At 43.3% G+C, this 17,265-nt stretch overlaps 1 protein-coding gene across 1 annotated transcript in view; it reads left to right on the top strand.

The window, feature by feature from the left end:
- The window catches only part of LOC134349950 (beta-galactoside alpha-2,6-sialyltransferase 2-like), a 95,649-nt gene that overhangs the window by 67,355 nt on the left and 11,029 nt on the right, over positions 1-17,265 (top strand). Inside the window, exon 5 of the mRNA XM_063054902.1 lies at positions 12,780-12,881. Coding sequence (XP_062910972.1) covers positions 12,780-12,881 — 102 coding nt within the window. The remainder of the gene's footprint in view (positions 1-12,779; positions 12,882-17,265) is intronic.

The raw sequence follows: 17,265 nt of genomic DNA, 5'->3' as shown, positions 1-17,265 counted from the left end.
AGATTTAATGTAAAGGGGGGACACTGGACAGAGTGGATGTGGCAAAGTTGTTTCCCATGATGGGGGAGTCCAGTACGAGAGGGCATGACTTAAGGATTGAAGGGTGCCCATTCAGAAAAGAGATGCGAAGAAATTTTTTTAGCCAGAGGGTGGTGAATCTGTGGAATTTGTTGCCACGGGCGGCAGTGGAGGCCAAGTCATTGGGTGTATTTAAGGCAGAGATTGATAGGTATCTGAGTAGCCAAGGCATCAAAGGTTATGGTGAGAAGGCGGGGGAGTGGGACTAAATGGGAGAATGGATCAGCTCATGATAAAATGGCGGAGCAGACTCGATGGGCCGAATGGCCGACTTCTGCTCCTTTATCTTGTGGTGTTGTGGGAGACTTAAAAATTGCAAAGCAAGTTTTTGCACAGAGGGTTTTAGATGTCTGGATCAAGCTGCCAGGGTCACTGTGGAAGCAGATACAAGGGCAACATTTAAGAACCATATGAACGGGCAGGAAATAGATACAGACCATGTCACAGGCAGCTGGGATTAGTTAAACTAGCATCATGGTCAGCATAGGCATGATGGACCAAATGGCCTCTTTCTGTGCTGTACTTTTCTATGTTCCACAAGTTATCTACTCTAAATCTCTTAGGGGTATGTTCAATGTCCTTCCGCAGTTGAGGTTGGGAATTAAAATCAGAGGATTGTGCAAAGGATACTGTAAGACACTGAGGCTAACCAGCATTCTCTGTAGACTGGGAGAAGCAAGAATGTATCCTTTCACACACTATTCTCAACAAACCAGATCCTGGGATCTGAATCAGGTTGCAATCAGAGTTTCTCAACCCTGTGATTAATTATCCCAATGCAATCCCTCAAGATTTATGGAACTAAGATCCCCAGAAATCTGGGTTTAAACTACTGCCAGGAGTTGGGGAAAAGAAGACCTTGTCTTGTATCAGATAAGCCCCACCATCTAGATTCGGAGATGGAATTCAAAACCACTCCCCTCTCCCATTCCAGGTCAGAACTTGAGTGTAGATCATCCATTATGCTTCCCACTTGACTGGAAGCAAACTCTGACAATAAGTTAGCTTCCCTCTCAAAACAAAACAACATATATATGCTTTTGCGTTAACACTCCATAGCATGCATGGAAATTGATTTCTGTTTTTCACATCAAAAACTTGACCACAATCCCAGGAACCCAAACTCAACCAAGTTAGGACTTTATTCCCTGGAGGGAGCATAGGAGAATGAGGGGAAATTTGATACAGGTGTACAAAATCTTGAGGGATGTAGGTGGGCTAAATACAAGTAGGCTTTTTCCACTGAGGTTGAAAGAGACTAAAAAGCGAGAGGTCAAGGATGAAAGGTGAAATGTTCAAGGGGATCTCCTTCATTCAGAGGGTATTGAGTATGTGGATGCGGGTTGGATTCCAACATTTAAGAGCAGTTTGGATAAGCGTATGCATGGGGCATGAGGGGGTGGTTCTGGACGTCTCTGGTCCAGGTGCAGGTCAATGGGTCTAGTTCGGCTTGGACTGTGTGGGCTGAAGTGCCTGTTTCTGTGTCGTGGTGCTCCGTAACCAACCAGTAGTAAACCAACTCCCTGTAGAAAATCAAAGTTCAGTTTTAGTTTTTTTGTCATAAACACAAATAAGTGGGGTGATTGATAAGTTTGTGGCTGAAGGTAGAAGGAGAAGAGTTATTAACTTCAAACTTTCTGCATTTTCACTCAAACAGCTGAACTGCATGTGCATGTAACAAGAGCTGTATAATTCATCTCCTTCTACCTTAGGCCACGAACTTATCAATCACTCCTGCTGTGGACCACTTCTACAAAGAAGGGATCCGTATGCTCCACGGCCACTGGACAAAGTGTGCATATGTAGGAGGGGACTATGTTGAGAAATAAATGTGCTAGGTTTTCTAAAATTGACTCCTACCTTAGGCCACAAACTTATCAATCACCCTTCATACATGTGTGCACAGGTGCACTGAGAAAACAGTTTAACAATCTGCAACATCACATGCACATAGCATCAGATACACAGCCCTCACGAGATAAACGTAAATTAACAACATTAAATTAGACAAAATTATACAAGAAGGAACACAAATTGAACAAATTTTGCTGTGTGATACCTCAGAGAACTTGCATGGTCCTGCAGTTTGTAAGAATTACAGCATTCTATTGTGGCTGCAGATAAGAGCAGAATATTCTTATTGTAGTGTCAAGCCACTGAGAGAAATAAATTGTGATGGCTTTTACGACTTCCAATTAGTTCTGATTATGTTGACACTTGCCATCAGTATTGCTAATGTAATTCACCAGAATAATTACACCTGTACAGATGCATGAGTGAGAAATTGTTTCATTAATCATTCCTGCAGATAAGGTCATGTAAATTGCAATGAAAAGGGGACTGTTAAGTCTATTATGCTACACTTTTCCAGTATTCAAGCTAACCTCTATTACTCTGAGCTTTACCTTCATACCTTTCTTTTCAGGGTTTTAGTTGGAACCTTGCAAATCAACTTTCTATCCCCAGAGTCACTTATGGGATGGGATTGCTTTCTTAAAGATCCTTGGAGTTTCTCCAGATGTCTTTTAATTTCAGCAAGATACCGGTGATGATACCAGAGGAGCAGTATACAAAATATCAGTGCTTGGCCTCTTCGCAACTCCTATGGATATCCTGCTGCTGCTCTGGCAACCATCCGCGGGGAGAAGGAGGGAATGGTTGGAACTGGAGATATTAACATGTAGCGTTGGTTTGTATATTTTATTTGTTTCGACTGGTTAACTAGAAGACTATAAGGCTAGCAGAAAGGAGCATATGAATGAAATTAGGAGAGCCAGAAGGGGCCATGAGAAGGCCTTGGCAGAAAGGATTCAGGAAAACCCCAAGGCATTCTACAAGTATGTGAAGAGCAAGAGGATAAGATGTGAGAGAATAGGACCAATCAAGTGTGACAGTGGAAAAGTGTGTATGGAACTGGAGGAGAGAGCAGAGATACTTAATGAATACTTTGCTTCAGTATTCACTACGGAAAAGGATCTTGGCGATTGTAGGGATGACTTACAGCAGACTGAAAAGCTTGAGCATGTAGATATTAAGGAAGAGGATATGCTGGAGCTTTTGGAAAGCATCAAGTTGGATAAGTACCCCAGGCGACTGTGGGAGGTGAGGGAGGAGATTGCTAAGCCTCTGGCTATGATCTTTGCATCATCAATGAGGACGGGAGAAGTTCTGAGGATTGGAGGGCTGCGGATGTTGTTCCCTTATTCAAGAAAGGAGTAGAGATAGCTCAGGAAATTATAGACCAATAAGTCTTACTTCAGTTGTTGGTAAGTTGATGGAAAAGATCCTGAGAGGCAGGATTTATGAACATTTGGAGAGGCATAATATGATTGGGAATAGTCAGCATGGCTTTGACAAAGGCAGGTCGTGCCTTACGAGCCTGATTGAATTTTTTGAGGATGTGACTGAACACATTGATGAAGGAAGAGTAGTAGATGTGGTGTATATGGATTTCAGCAAGGCATTTGATAAGGTACCCCATGCAAGGCTTATTGAGAAAATAAGGAGGCATGGGATCCAAGGGGACATTGCTTGTTGTGGATCCAGAACTGGCTTGCCCACAGAAGGCAAAGAGTGGTTACAGACAGGTCATATTCTGCATGGAGGTCGGTCACCAGTGGTGTGTCTCAGGGATCTGTTCTGGGACCCCTTTTCTTCATGATTTTTATAAATGACCTGGATGAGGAAGTGGAGGGATGGGTTAGTAAATTTGCTGATGACACAAAGGTTGGGGGTGTTGTGGATAGTGTGGAGGGCTGTCGGAGATTACAGCAGGACATTGATAGGATGCAAGACTGGGCTGAGAAGTGGCAGATGGAGTTCAACCCAGATTAGTGTGAGGTAGTTCATTTTGGGAGATCAAATATGATGGCAGAATATAGTATTAATGGTAAGACACTTGGCAGTGTGGAGGATCAGAGGGATCTTGGGGTCCGAGTCCATAGGACACTCAAAGCTGCTGCACAGGTTGACTCTGTGGTTAAAAAGGCATACAGTGCATTGGCCTTCATCAATCGCGGAATTGAGTTTAAGAGCCGAGAGGTAATGTTACAGCTATATAGGACCCTGGTCACACCCCCAGTTGGAGTACTGTGCTCAGTTCTGGTCGCCTCACTACAGGAAGGATGTGGAAACCATAGAAAGGGTGCAGGGGAGATTTACAAGGATGTTGCCTGGATTGGGGGGCGCGCCTTATGAGAATAGGTTGAGTGAACTCAGCCTTTTCTCCTTGGAGCAATGGAGAATGAGAGGTGACCTGATAGAGGTGTATAAGGTGATGAGAGGTAGTGATTGTGCGGATAGTCAGAGGCTTTTCCCCAGGGCTGAAATGGCTAGCATGAGAGGGCACAGTTTAAAGGTGCTTGGAAGTAGGTACAGAGGAGATGTCAGGGGTAAGTTTTTTACGCAGAGAGTGGTGAGTGCGTGGAATGGGCTGCCGGCGACAGTGGCGGAGGCGAATACAATAGGGTTGTTTAAGAGACTCCTGGATAGGTACGTGTAGCTTAGAAAAATAGAGGGCTATGAGTAACCCTAGGTAATTTCTGAGCTAAGGACATGCTCAGCACAGCTTTGTGGGCTGCAGGGCTTGTATTGTGCTGTAGGTTTTCTATGCTTTCTAACTACTTAAATAAGATAACAGGCAATGCAAGCTTTGTCATTTTATTTCTTCCCTAACAGAGTCACACAGCACAACCCACAAAGACACTATCAAACAAGCACCAATTTGCACTAATCCTATAGTACTTCCAGTTGATCTTCCTCACAATCCCATTAACTGCCCTCGGATGCTCTGATCTGTATGCACAGGAGCCAATTAATCCACCAATCAGAACGTCATTGGGAGGTGGGCGGGAACTGCAGCACCTGGGGACAAGCCCATGTAGTCATCGGAAGAGCATGTGAAATCCACTAGAGGGCAGAACTGAACCCAGCATGCTGGAGCTGCTGGATGTGCAATTTTCCTTTGGAAAATATAACAGATTATGTCCCTGGTTGTGAGGAAAGGCAGGGAGAAGTGAGGACCCCCCCCCCCCTTTTGCAGGTTTGAGGTCAGCACCCTCACCCCTCCATTTCAGTGAGAGGCAGGGACTTCTGGTTCTCGTTCACATGTACTGTTTGTTTATGCTTTCCTGGTCCATACTTACCATGTTAGCTGAACTCCTGGTGTACAGTTAGCTCAAAACCTCACTGCGGGGAACCCGTGTTCTGGACTTCCATTCACACCGACTGAACAATTAAAAGCAGCAGCCAGAGGAATGAGTCATCACCTGGCAAACTCTCCCACCTCATTCTTCTGAAACAAGATCATAATTGAACGTTACTGTCAAGAATGTAAGGGCAAGAATGACAATAAAGTGGAGTTGTTATCCATACAGTTTGAGAAGTGCAATAAAATGTAGGCTGTAGCAAAATTTTACTCTTTCATTCCATCAGCAATCTAGCATCAGAGAGAACTTGGAATACATTTACTGTCAGAGAAAACCAGCTTCAGACATATTCTGGCACACAACCAGTCACTTGCATATTCCCAAGTGTACATGTTAAATAGGAGAGATCATGGTATTGTTCTCAAGGAGTTTCAGCCCATCATCGTTTCATTGATGTGTATCTGTATTTTGTGTCTTCTGCCTGATGGGAGAGTAGGAGGGATCTTTCATTATGACTGATGTCTTACTGAGGCAGTGAGAAGTGTAGACAGAGTCCAAGAAGAAGAGGTCGGTTTCTGTAATGTGCTGAACTGTGTCCGCACCCCTCTGTGCTTTCTCGCAGTCATGGGCAAAGCAGTTGCCGTACCAAATCATGATACATCTGGATATGAAAGTGGGAGGGGGAGATCCAAAATGATAGGAAAAGGCAGATCCCCAGACAGTCCTTCCAGGTGAGGCGACACTTCACCTGTGAGTCGGCTGGGGTGATATACTGCGTCCGGTGCTCCCGATGCAGCCTTCTATATATTGGTGAGATCCAACGCAGACTGTGAGACCGTTTTGCTGGACACCTACACTCAGTCCACCAGAGAAAGCAGGATCTCCCAGTGGCCACACATTTTAATTCTATGTCCCATTCCCATTCTGATATGTCTATCCACAGCCTCCTCTACTGTCAAGATGAAGCTACACTCAGGTTGGAGGAACAACACTTTATATTCCGTCTGGGTAGCCTCCAACCTGATGGCATGAACATTGACTTCTCTAATTTCCATTAATGCCCCACCTCCCCTTCATACCCCATCCATTTTTTTATATATATATATATATATATATATATATATATATTCTTTTTCTCTCTCTCCTTTTTCTCCCTCTGTCCCTCTCACTATACTCCTTACCCATCCCCTGAGCTTCCCCCCTCCCCCTTTCTTTCTCTCTCAGCCTCCCGTCCTATGATCCTCTCATATCCCCTTTGCCAATCACCTGTCCAGCTCTTGGCTCCATCCCTCCCCCTCCTGTCTTCTCCTATCATTTTGGATCTCCCCCTCCCCCTCCCACTTTCAAATCTCTTACTAGCTCTTCTTTCAGTTAGTCCTGACGAAGGGTTTCAGCCCGAAACGTCGACTGTACCTCTTCCTAGAGATGCTACCTGGCCTACTGCATTCACCAGCAACTTTTATGTGTGTTGCTTGAAATTCCAGCATCTGCAGATTTCCTCGTGTTTAAATCTGGACATGATGCTTTCCATGGTCAATTGATAAAAACTGTTATGGGTCAAAGGGGACGTACAAAATTCCTTTTGCTTCCTAAAGACATTGAGGTCCTGGTGAGTTTTCTTAGCAAAGGCGTCAAAATGGTTAGATCAGGACAGGCTATTGGTGACGCTTTCTCCTAGGAACGTGAAACTCTCAACCCTCTTGACCTCATCACTGTTAATGTAAACAGAAGGATTTGCACTACCCCCTTCTCGAAGTCAATGACCAGCTTTTTGTTTTGCTGACTTTGAGTATATGTTAAAATATTAATTTAAACACACTTAACTGAAATAAACTGATTAAAATCACTGAGATTAAGTAATATAAAGGTTGAAGTAAAAACTACCTGCAATTAACTTCTCCATCAAGATTGGGAACCACACTCAAATAAGTGGAGCTGGCCCACATGAGGGGTCTGATATGCATCCAGTCTCTCCACTGAGGACATCTGAGCTCCATTCTTGGACTCTGTGATAAATCCATTTGTGAAGCGTGGTCAAATGTGCTGACAGTTCTCCAAGGAATGATCTACAATAGGTAAATATGGTTCAGGCCAATGAGAAACATTTCACAGAGAAAAATAGAATCACACTTTGAAGTTACAAATTCAAAGATCATCATTTGTTCAAGCACTAGTTATCATCATGCCCTCTTATTACAAGAACAAATCTCGTCAAAAGATTATTGTGACATTTGCGGAATGGCAGGAGACATGATCAATGGATTAATTTTGCAGGGATAGTTACTGAACTTTTGCAAAATGAAGCTTCATTGCAGAGTGTGGAATTAGTGAGCATAAAGGATTAAATGGGATTATTTTGCGTGGAGACTATTAGAACATATGATGCAAACTGAAGTATCCTGTATCTCCATATTTAATACTGAAACATATTAAAGACCCCATCTTTCAATCTGGGATAGTTTTTGAAAGAAGCAGATCAGGGTGAGTTACAGGTTCATTCAGTGCTTCAGAAATTCCACCAATCGGTCAGCAACTTCCACATTCCAGCACCATTAACACGATGAGCAAACGGGGATTTTATTGCTTGTTCAATGAAAGCCTCACTTAAAAGCACCATAACCATGCCGAGCTGCCTCTCTTGAATGATCCCTTTAATGCAGTAAATGTAGTAAATACAAGAGTCTAATATACCAGAAACACCTGTGGCCAAATTACAACTGTTCTGAAGAACAATAAAGGCCCTACTCTATATAAATCATATACATTCTATTACAATATAGAATAGTACAGCACAGTATAGGCCCTTCGACCCACAATGTTGTGCTGACCCTCAAACCCTGCCTCCCATAAAAGCTCCCATCTTAAATTCCTCCATATACCTGTCTAGTAGTCTCTTAAACTTCACTAGTGTATCTGCCTCCACCACTGGCTCAGGCAGTGCTTTCCACATACCGACCACTCTCTGAGTAAAAAACCTTCCTCTAATATCCCCCTTGAACTTCCCACCCCTTACCTTAAAGCCACGTCCTCTTGTATTGGGCAGTGGTGCCCTGGGGAAGAGACGCTGGCTATCCACTCTATCTATTCCTCTTATTACCTTGTACACCTCTATCATGTCTCCTCTCATCCTCCTTCTCTCCAAAGAGTAAAGCCCTAGCTCCCTTAATCTCTGATCATAATGCATACTTTCTAAACCAGGCAGCATCCTGGTAAAACTCCTCTGTGCCCTTTCCAATGCTTCCACATCCTTCCTATAGTGAGGTGACCAGAACTGGACACAGTACTCCAAGTGTGGCCTAACCAGAGTTTTATAGAGCTGCACAATTACATCACGACTCTTAAACTCTATCCCTCGACTTATGAAAGCTAACACCCCATAAGCTTTCTTAACTACCTTATCCACCTGTGAGGCAACTTTCAGGGATCTGTGGACATGTACCCCGAGATCCCACTGCTCCTCCACACGACCAAGTATCCTGCCATTTACTTTGCACTCTGCCTTGGAGTTTGTCCTTCCAAAGTGTACCACCTCACACATCTCCGGGTTGAACTCCATCTGCCACTTCTCAGCCCACTCCTGCATCCTATCAATGTCTTTCTGCAATCTTTGACAATCCTCTACACTACCTACAACACCACCAACCTTTGTGTCGTCTGCAGACTTGCCAACCCACCCTTCTACCCCGACATCCAGGTCGTTAATAAAAATCATGAAAAGTAGAGGTCCCAGAACAGATCCTTGTGGGACACCACTAGTCACAATCCTCCAATCTGAATGTACTCCCTCCACCACCACCCTCTGCCTTCTGCAGGCAAGCCAATTCTGAATCCACCTGGCCAAACTTCCCCAGATCCCATGTCTTCTAACTTTCTGAATAAGCCTACCGTGTGGAGCCTTCTCAAATGCCTTACTAAAATCCATATAGATCACATCCACTGCACTACCCTCATCTATATGCCTGGTCACCTCCTCAAAGAACTCTATCAGGCTTGTTAGACACGATCTGCCCTTCACAAAGCCATGCTGACTATCCCTGATCAGACCATGATTCTCTAAATGCCTATAGATCCTATCTCTAAGAAACTTTTCCAACAGCTTTCCCACCACAGACGTAAGGCTCACTGGTCTATAATTACCTGGACTATTCCTACTACCTTTTTTGAACAAGGAGACAACATTCGCCTCCCTCTAATCCTCCGGCACCATTCCCGTGGACAACGAAGACATAAAGATCCTAGCCAGAGGCTCAGCAATCTCTTCTCTCGCCTTGTGGAGCAGCCTGGGGAATGTTCCGTCAGGCCCTGGGGACTTATCTGTCCTAATATATTTTAACAACTCCAACATCTCCTCTCCCTTAATATCAACATGCTCCAGAACATCAACCTCACTCATATTGTCTTCACCATCATCAAGTTCCCTCTCATTGGTGAATACCGAAGAGAAGTATTCATTGAGGACCTCGCTCACTTCCACAGCCTCCAGGCACATCTTCCCACCTTTATCTCTAATCAGTTGTACATTCACTCCTGTCATCCTTTTTTTCTTCACATAATTGAAGAATGCCTTGGGGTTTTCCTTTACCCTATTTGCCAAGGCCTTCTCATGTCCCCTTCTTGCTCTTCTCAGCCCCTTCTTAAGCTCCGTTCTTGCTTTCTTATATTCCTCAAAAGACCCATCTGATCCTTGCTTCCTAAACCTCATGTATGCTGCCTTCTTCCACCTGACTAGATTTTCCACCTCACTTGTCACCCATGGTTCCTTCACCCTACCATTCTTTATCTTCCTCACCGGGACAAATTTATCCCTAACATCCCACAAAAGATCTCTAAACATTGACCACATGTCCATAGTACATTTCCCTGCAAAAACATCACCCCAATTCACACCCGCAAGTTCTAGCCTTATAGCCTCATAATTTGCCCTTCCCCAATTAAAAATTTTCCTGTCCTCTCTGATTCTAACCCTTTCTATGATAATGCTAAAGGCCAGGGAGCAGTGGTGACTGTCCCCCAGATGCTCACCCACTGAGAGATCTGTGACCTGACCCGATTCATTACCTAGTACTAGATCTAGTATGGCATTCCCCCTGGTCGGCCTGTCCACATACTGTGACAGGAATCCATCCTGGACACACTTAACAAACTCTGCCCCATCTAAATCCTTGGAACTAATCAGGTGCCAATCAATATTAGGGAAGTTAAAGTCACCCATGATAACAACCCTGTTATTTTTGCACCTTTCCAAAATCTGCCTCCCAATCTGCTCCTCTGTATCTCTGCTGCTACCAGGGGGCCTATAGAATACCCCCAGTAGAGTAACTGCTCCCTTCCTGTTCCTGACTTCCACCCATACTGACTCAAAAGAGGATCCTGCTACATTACCCACCCTTTCTGTAGCTGTAATAGTATCCCTGACCAGTAATGCCACCCCTCCTCCCCTTTTTCCGCCCTCTCTTTTAAAGCACTGAAATCCAGGAATATTGAGAATCCATTCCTGCCCTGGTGCCAGCCAAGTCTCTATAATGGCCACTACATCATAATTCCATGTATGTATCCAAGCTCTCATCTTGCTTATGAGGAATGTATTCCGCCATCTCTGTCCAAGCCTCCAGTAAGAGTCTCGGGGAGATGTACATGGTCAGATGCATTAGAGGAGCTTAGAGCAGCGGTTCCCCAACCACCGGGCCGCAAAGCATGTGCTACCGGGCTGTGAGGAAATGATATGAGTCAGCTGCACCTTTCCTCATTCCCTGTCACGCGCTGTTGAACTTGAACATAGGGTTGCCAACTGTCCCATATTTGCCAGGACATCCCGTATACTGGGCTAAATTGGTTTATCCCGTATTTCCCCGCTAAGCTAGAGCGTTCCTATGAAACCTTTCGTGCCGAAATGGCGTGAAGCGAAGAGGCAATTACCGTTAATTTATATGGGAAAAATTTTTCAGCATTCCCAAACCCAAAAAATAACCTAACAAATCATACAAATAACACACAAAACCTAAAATAACTCTAACATATAGTAAAAGCAGGAATGATATGATAAATACACAGCCTATATAAAGTAGAAATAATGTATGTACAGTATAGTCGGGAAGGTGAAGGCAAAACTGATTTGTGGGGTAAAAATTGGCACGTACATGCATGCGCACATCACATGCGCACATCACATGCGCACGTCACGCATGCACACATAGGTGCCCGCGCAAGGCTTCATGGTCATGGTAGTCTTTCCTGAGGTAAAGTGTCCCGGGATTTGACTGCTACTTTTGTCCCTTATTTGGGAGTGAGAAAGTTGGCAACCCTAACTGTAAAAGACATGTTGAGGTGAGTTTAACCCTACTTGAACACCACTCCCCCCCCCCACCAGTTGGCCGGTCCGCAAGAATATCATCAATATTAAACCGGTCCGCGGTGCAAAAAAGGTTGGGGACCCCTGGTCTTGAATGGGTGATGGTGGTTACCATGTCTGAAAGAAATTAACCAAGTGATTACAGCAAAAGATTACCCTCTTAATAATATGGTCTCTGCATCACGCATATCACCCACCTACACTGCTTTCTCATTCAGTAAGGATCTTAGCAGAAGCACCTTTTTAAAGGAAAATTTGATGAGGCTGATAGTGCATTATAATTTTGGTGTTTCTTTGGTAATTTCTGTTCACAAGCTATTCTCATAAGTGTACCTGAGCTTCCTATATCCTCGAGTGTTCAGTGAAGACTCCTTGGTAATTCTATAGCTTCTGTGGAGAGTGGGTTATGAACCTTGTTTATTAATTTCAGTGACTGGTTATTGTATATTCATGCTCATTTAAACCATGAAGAATAAGAATTGTTGAAAAAAATGTTGGAAAGCCAGATAGGGACTTTACTAAGCAGGAACCCTTTCCTAACCTGTAACATATCATCTAACAGATTCCTATTTAAATAGAAGGGTTGTGGTTTTAATCAGAACTTGTTCTTTAACTGGCGCACACTGGTTAACTTCTTACCGAGCATTACCTCTTATCATTAGAGTTTAAGAACAGCTTAAGGTGTACAGTACAAGAATAAAAACAGTCAGTGCTATATTATTATAATGAAATGTATTGATTTTTCTACTATCCATATATCTATTTTTATATAAGTTAAATTTATACAGTACTTCTCTTGGGTTCAACATACACTGATTATCTTTTGAATAATTAAACAAGATTGCTTAATTTCTTTTCACTATTTCATGTTGTATTTGAGGGATTTGACTTACCACTTCAATTGCTCTGGTTACGTTATGTATATGAAGTTTTTAGCCAGAGGGTGGTGAGTCTGTGGAATTCATTGCAACAGATGGCTGTACAGGCCAAGTCGTTGGATATATTTATGACAGAAGCGAATAGGTTCTTGATTAATCAGGGCATCAAAAGTTACAGGGAGAATGGGTTTGAGAGGGATAATAAGTCAGCCATGATGGAATGGTAGAATAGAATCAATGGGCTGAACGGCCCAATTCTGCCCCAGTGTCTTATGGTCTTATTACTTAAAATGGTTTTTAAAATGGTTTCTATTTCCTTATTTTTAGATTCTTGTTAACCCGGAGCACAAGTTTAATAATAGCACTCTATTCAAGAATGTGGTTCTGGTGGCCTGGGATCCTGCACCTTACTCGATAAACTTGCTGAAGGTAAGAGGGACAAATGGAATTTTTTGTGCTGGATATTTAATCAGTGGAATAATTTACATTAGTGGAAATTTTGAAAGTGAAGTTAAAGCACACGAGTGTCCATATATAATGTGGCCAGCACAACTGACCAAGGATGATCATTGTGTCACCTTAGTTCGGTTCTAACACATCCACCTCTGTGCTGGACAGGTTTAGATTTGAGGCCCAGTCCTGAAACAATAATAATTTGGTAAAGCTGTTTTCAGTTGAGATGTTAAACTAGCCCTTTTATTGCTTTCCCCATTTTATGTTTCAAAAAATCTGACCAAGCAACTTGAAGAGAAGCAGGGTCTTGGCTCTCCATCTGAACTATATCTATCCTTGATTTACTGATCATATACTTCATTACTATTCATGACGATTAGAAATGTACAGATGGCTTAGTAGCATTGGACATGATGTGTGGCATGATGGGGAGATTCACAAATTCCATAGCTCACTGTTGGCAAGAATGGAGGAATTCTTTCAGACACACTCTGTCCTAGACTTGGGCGTACACTGTACATCCACAAACATACCTGTCTGTCCTCTGCAAAGGTTTAAGCATGAATTAGAAGAACAACATAACTAGTGAACATGCATTTTGAAAAGCAGAGTCACTTGCTTCTCACAACTCATCTTTGGTTGAATCACAATGCTAATGATATGGAAATGGATGCAGGAAGCTGGTTTTTATGTATAGTGCACTGACTTCAATCTTTCCCACTCAGTATGCTGGGTATTGGAAGGCTTATTGCAGACATCAAAGCAGGAAACTATCACATTGTTAAACTGTTCATTAATATCACATCATTCCTGCTCATTGTGACAAAGGAACAAATTGAACAGAATGCAGAATAAAATAAAAACTGGATATTTTAAAGAGTGAATGGTAAACAGCCTCATCCACAACCCCTTGTTGACCATTGAACTCTAGATTATTCTTGCCTCAGTTCAGCATTGCAGGACTGAGACCCATTCAGCCATGATGGTTTACAGAGATCTGGACTGTATCCTGATTATGTCCTGTTATGGAATCACCAGTGATGGATTAATATCAGACATGCAAAGGTCAAGCATCTGTCAGAGTGAATGACCAAGAGGCTGCAAAGATGGGGATGTTTGGAAATTGTGACATGAGCGTATGTTGGGACTATTACAGATTGTGCAAGGTCCAGGATGGGCCATATCTTACAAAATCTGTGACCACAACCATTTTATATACCATTTTAAAACTGTTAATTATGAGCAAGGTGCTTACTCCAATAACAAAGTGTGGTGCTTGTCCTGATCTCCCTCATCTATGTACCTCCAGATGAGTTTTAATTGCATGTACATACACAACATGTGGAAATTGAATTGTCATCCCACACAATAGGACGTACTTTCTCTCTATTTAAATAGGAATCTGTTAGATGATATGTTACAGGTTAGGAAAGGGTTCCTGCTTAGTAAAGTCCCTATCTGGCTTTCCAACATTTTTTTCAACAATTCTTATTCTTCATGGTTTAAATGAGCATGAATATACAATAACCAGTCACTGAAATTAATAAACAAGGTTCATAACCCACTCTCCACAGAAGCTATAGAATTACCAAGGAGTCTTCACTGAACACTCGAGGATATAGGAAGCTCAGGTACACTTATGAGAATAGCTTGTGAACAGAAATTACCAAAGAAACACCAAAATTATAATGCACTATCAGCCTCATCAAATTTTCCTTTAAAAAGGTGCTTCTGCTAAGATCCTTACTGAATGAGAAAGCAGTGTAGGTGGGTGATATGCGTGATGCAGAGACCATATTATTAAGAGGGTAATCTTTTGCTGTAATCACTTGGTTAATTTCTTTCAGACATGGTAACCACCATCACCCATTCAAGACCAGGGGTCCCCAACCTTTTTTGCACCGCGGACCGGTTTAATATTGATGATATTCTTGCGGACCGGCCAACTGGTGGGGGGGGGGAGTGGTGTTCAAGTAGGGTTAAACTCACCTCAACATGTCTTTTACAGTTAGGGTTGCCAACTTTCTCACTCCCAAATAAGGGACAAAAGTAGCAGTCAAATCCCGGGACACTTTACCTCAGGAAAGACTACCATGACCATGAAGCCTTGCGCGGGCACCTATGTGTGCATGCGTGACGTGCGCATGTGATGTGCGCATGTGATGTGCGCATGCATGTACGTGCCAATTTTTACCCCACAAATCAGTTTTGCCTTCACCTTCCCGACTATACTGTACATACATTATTTCTACTTTATATAGGCTGTGTATTTATCATATCATTCCTGCTTTTACTATATGTTAGAGTTATTTTAGGTTTTGTGTGTTATTTGTATGATTTGTTAGGTTATTTTTTGGGTTTGGGAATGCTGAAAAATTTTTCCCATATAAATTAACGGTAATTGCCTCTTCGCTTCACGCCATTTCGGCACGAAAGGTTTCATAGGAACGCTCTAGCTTAGCGGGGAAATACGGGATAAACCAATTTAGCCCAGTATACGGGATGTCCTGGCAAATATGGGACAGTTGGCAACCCTATGTTCAAGTTCAACAGCGCGTGACAGGGAATGAGGAAAGGTGCAGCTGACTCATATCATTTCCTCACAGCCCGGTAGCACATGCTTTGCGGCCCGGTGGTTGGGGAACCGCTGCTCTAAGCTCCTCTAATGCATCTGACCATGTACATCTCCCCGAGACTCTTACTGGAGGCTTGGACAGAGATGGCGGAATACATTCCTCATAAGCAAGATGAGAGCTTGGATACATACATGGAATTATGATGTAGTGGCCATTATAGAGACTTGGCTGGCACCAGGGCAGGAATGGATTCTCAATATTCCTGGATTTCAGTGCTTTAAAAGAGAGGGCGGAAAAAGGGGAGGAGGGGTGGCATTACTGGTCAGGGATACTATTACAGCTACAGAAAGGGTGGGTAATGTAGCAGGATCCTCTTTTGAGTCAGTATGGGTGGAAGTCAGGAACAGGAAGGGAGCAGTTACTCTACTGGGGGTATTCTATAGGCCCCCTGGTAGCAGCAGAGATACAGAGGAGCAGATTGGGAGGCAGATTTTGGAAAGGTGCAAAAATAACAGGGTTGTTATCATGGGTGACTTTAACTTCCCTAATATTGATTGGCACCTGATTAGTTCCAAGGATTTAGATGGGGCAGAGTTTGTTAAGTGTGTCCAGGATGGATTCCTGTCACAGTATGTGGACAGGCCGACCAGGGGGAATGCCATACTAGATCTAGTACTAGGTAATGAATCGGGTCAGGTCACAGATCTCTCAGTGGGTGAGCATCTGGGGGACAGTCACCACTGCTCCCTGGCCTTTAGCATTATCATAGAAAGGGTTAGAATCAGAGAGGACAGGAAAATTTTTAATTGGGGAAGGGCAAATTATGAGGCTATAAGGCTAGAACTTGCGGGTGTGAATTGGGGTGATGTTTTTGCAGGGAAATGTACTATGGACATGTGGTCAATGTTTAGAGATCTTTTGTGGGATGTTAGGGATAAATTTGTCCCGGTGAGGAAGATAAAGAATGGTAGGGTGAAGGAACCATGGGTGACAAGTGAGGTGGAAAATCTAGTCAGGTGGAAGAAGGCAGCATACATGAGGTTTAGGAAGCAAGGATCAGATGGGTCTTTTGAGGAATATAAGAAAGCAAGAACGGAGCTTAAGAAGGGGCTGAGAAGAGCAAGAAGGGGACATGAGAAGGCCTTGGCAAATAGGGTAAAGGAAAACCCCAAGGCATTCTTCAATTATGTGAAGAAAAAAAGGATGACAGGAGTGAATGTACAACTGATTAGAGATAAAGGTGGGAAGATGTGCCTGGAGGCTGTGGAAGTGAGCGAGGTCCTCAATGAATACTTCTCTTCGGTATTCACCAATGAGAGGGAACTTGATGATGGTGAAGACAATATGAGTGAGGTTGATGTTCTGGAGCATGTTGATATTAAGGGAGAGGAGATGTTGGAGTTGTTAAAATATATTAGGACAGATAAGTCCCCAGGGCCTGACGGAACATTCCCCAGGCTGCTCCACAAGGCGAGAGAAGAGATTGCTGAGCCTCTGGCTAGGATCTTTATGTCTTCGTTGTCCACGGGAATGGTGCCGGAGGATTAGAGGGAGGCGAATGTTGTCTCCTTGTTCAAAAAAGGTAGTAGGAATAGTCCAGGTAATTATAGACCAGTGAGCCTTACGTCTGTGGTGGGAAAGCTGTTGGAAAAGTTTCTTAGAGATAGGATCTATAGGCATTTAGAGAATCATGGTCTGATCAGGGATAGTCAGCATGGCTTTGTGAAGGGCAGATCGTGTCTAACAAGCCTGATAGAGTTCTTTGAGGAGGTGACCAGGCATAT

Source organism: Mobula hypostoma, chromosome 7 (genome assembly GCF_963921235.1).
Source record: "Mobula hypostoma chromosome 7, sMobHyp1.1, whole genome shotgun sequence".
NCBI lineage: Eukaryota > Metazoa > Chordata > Chondrichthyes > Myliobatiformes > Myliobatidae > Mobula > Mobula hypostoma.
The sequence above is the reverse complement of the archived record's forward strand: the minus strand, read 5'-3'. Positions and strand labels throughout refer to the sequence as shown.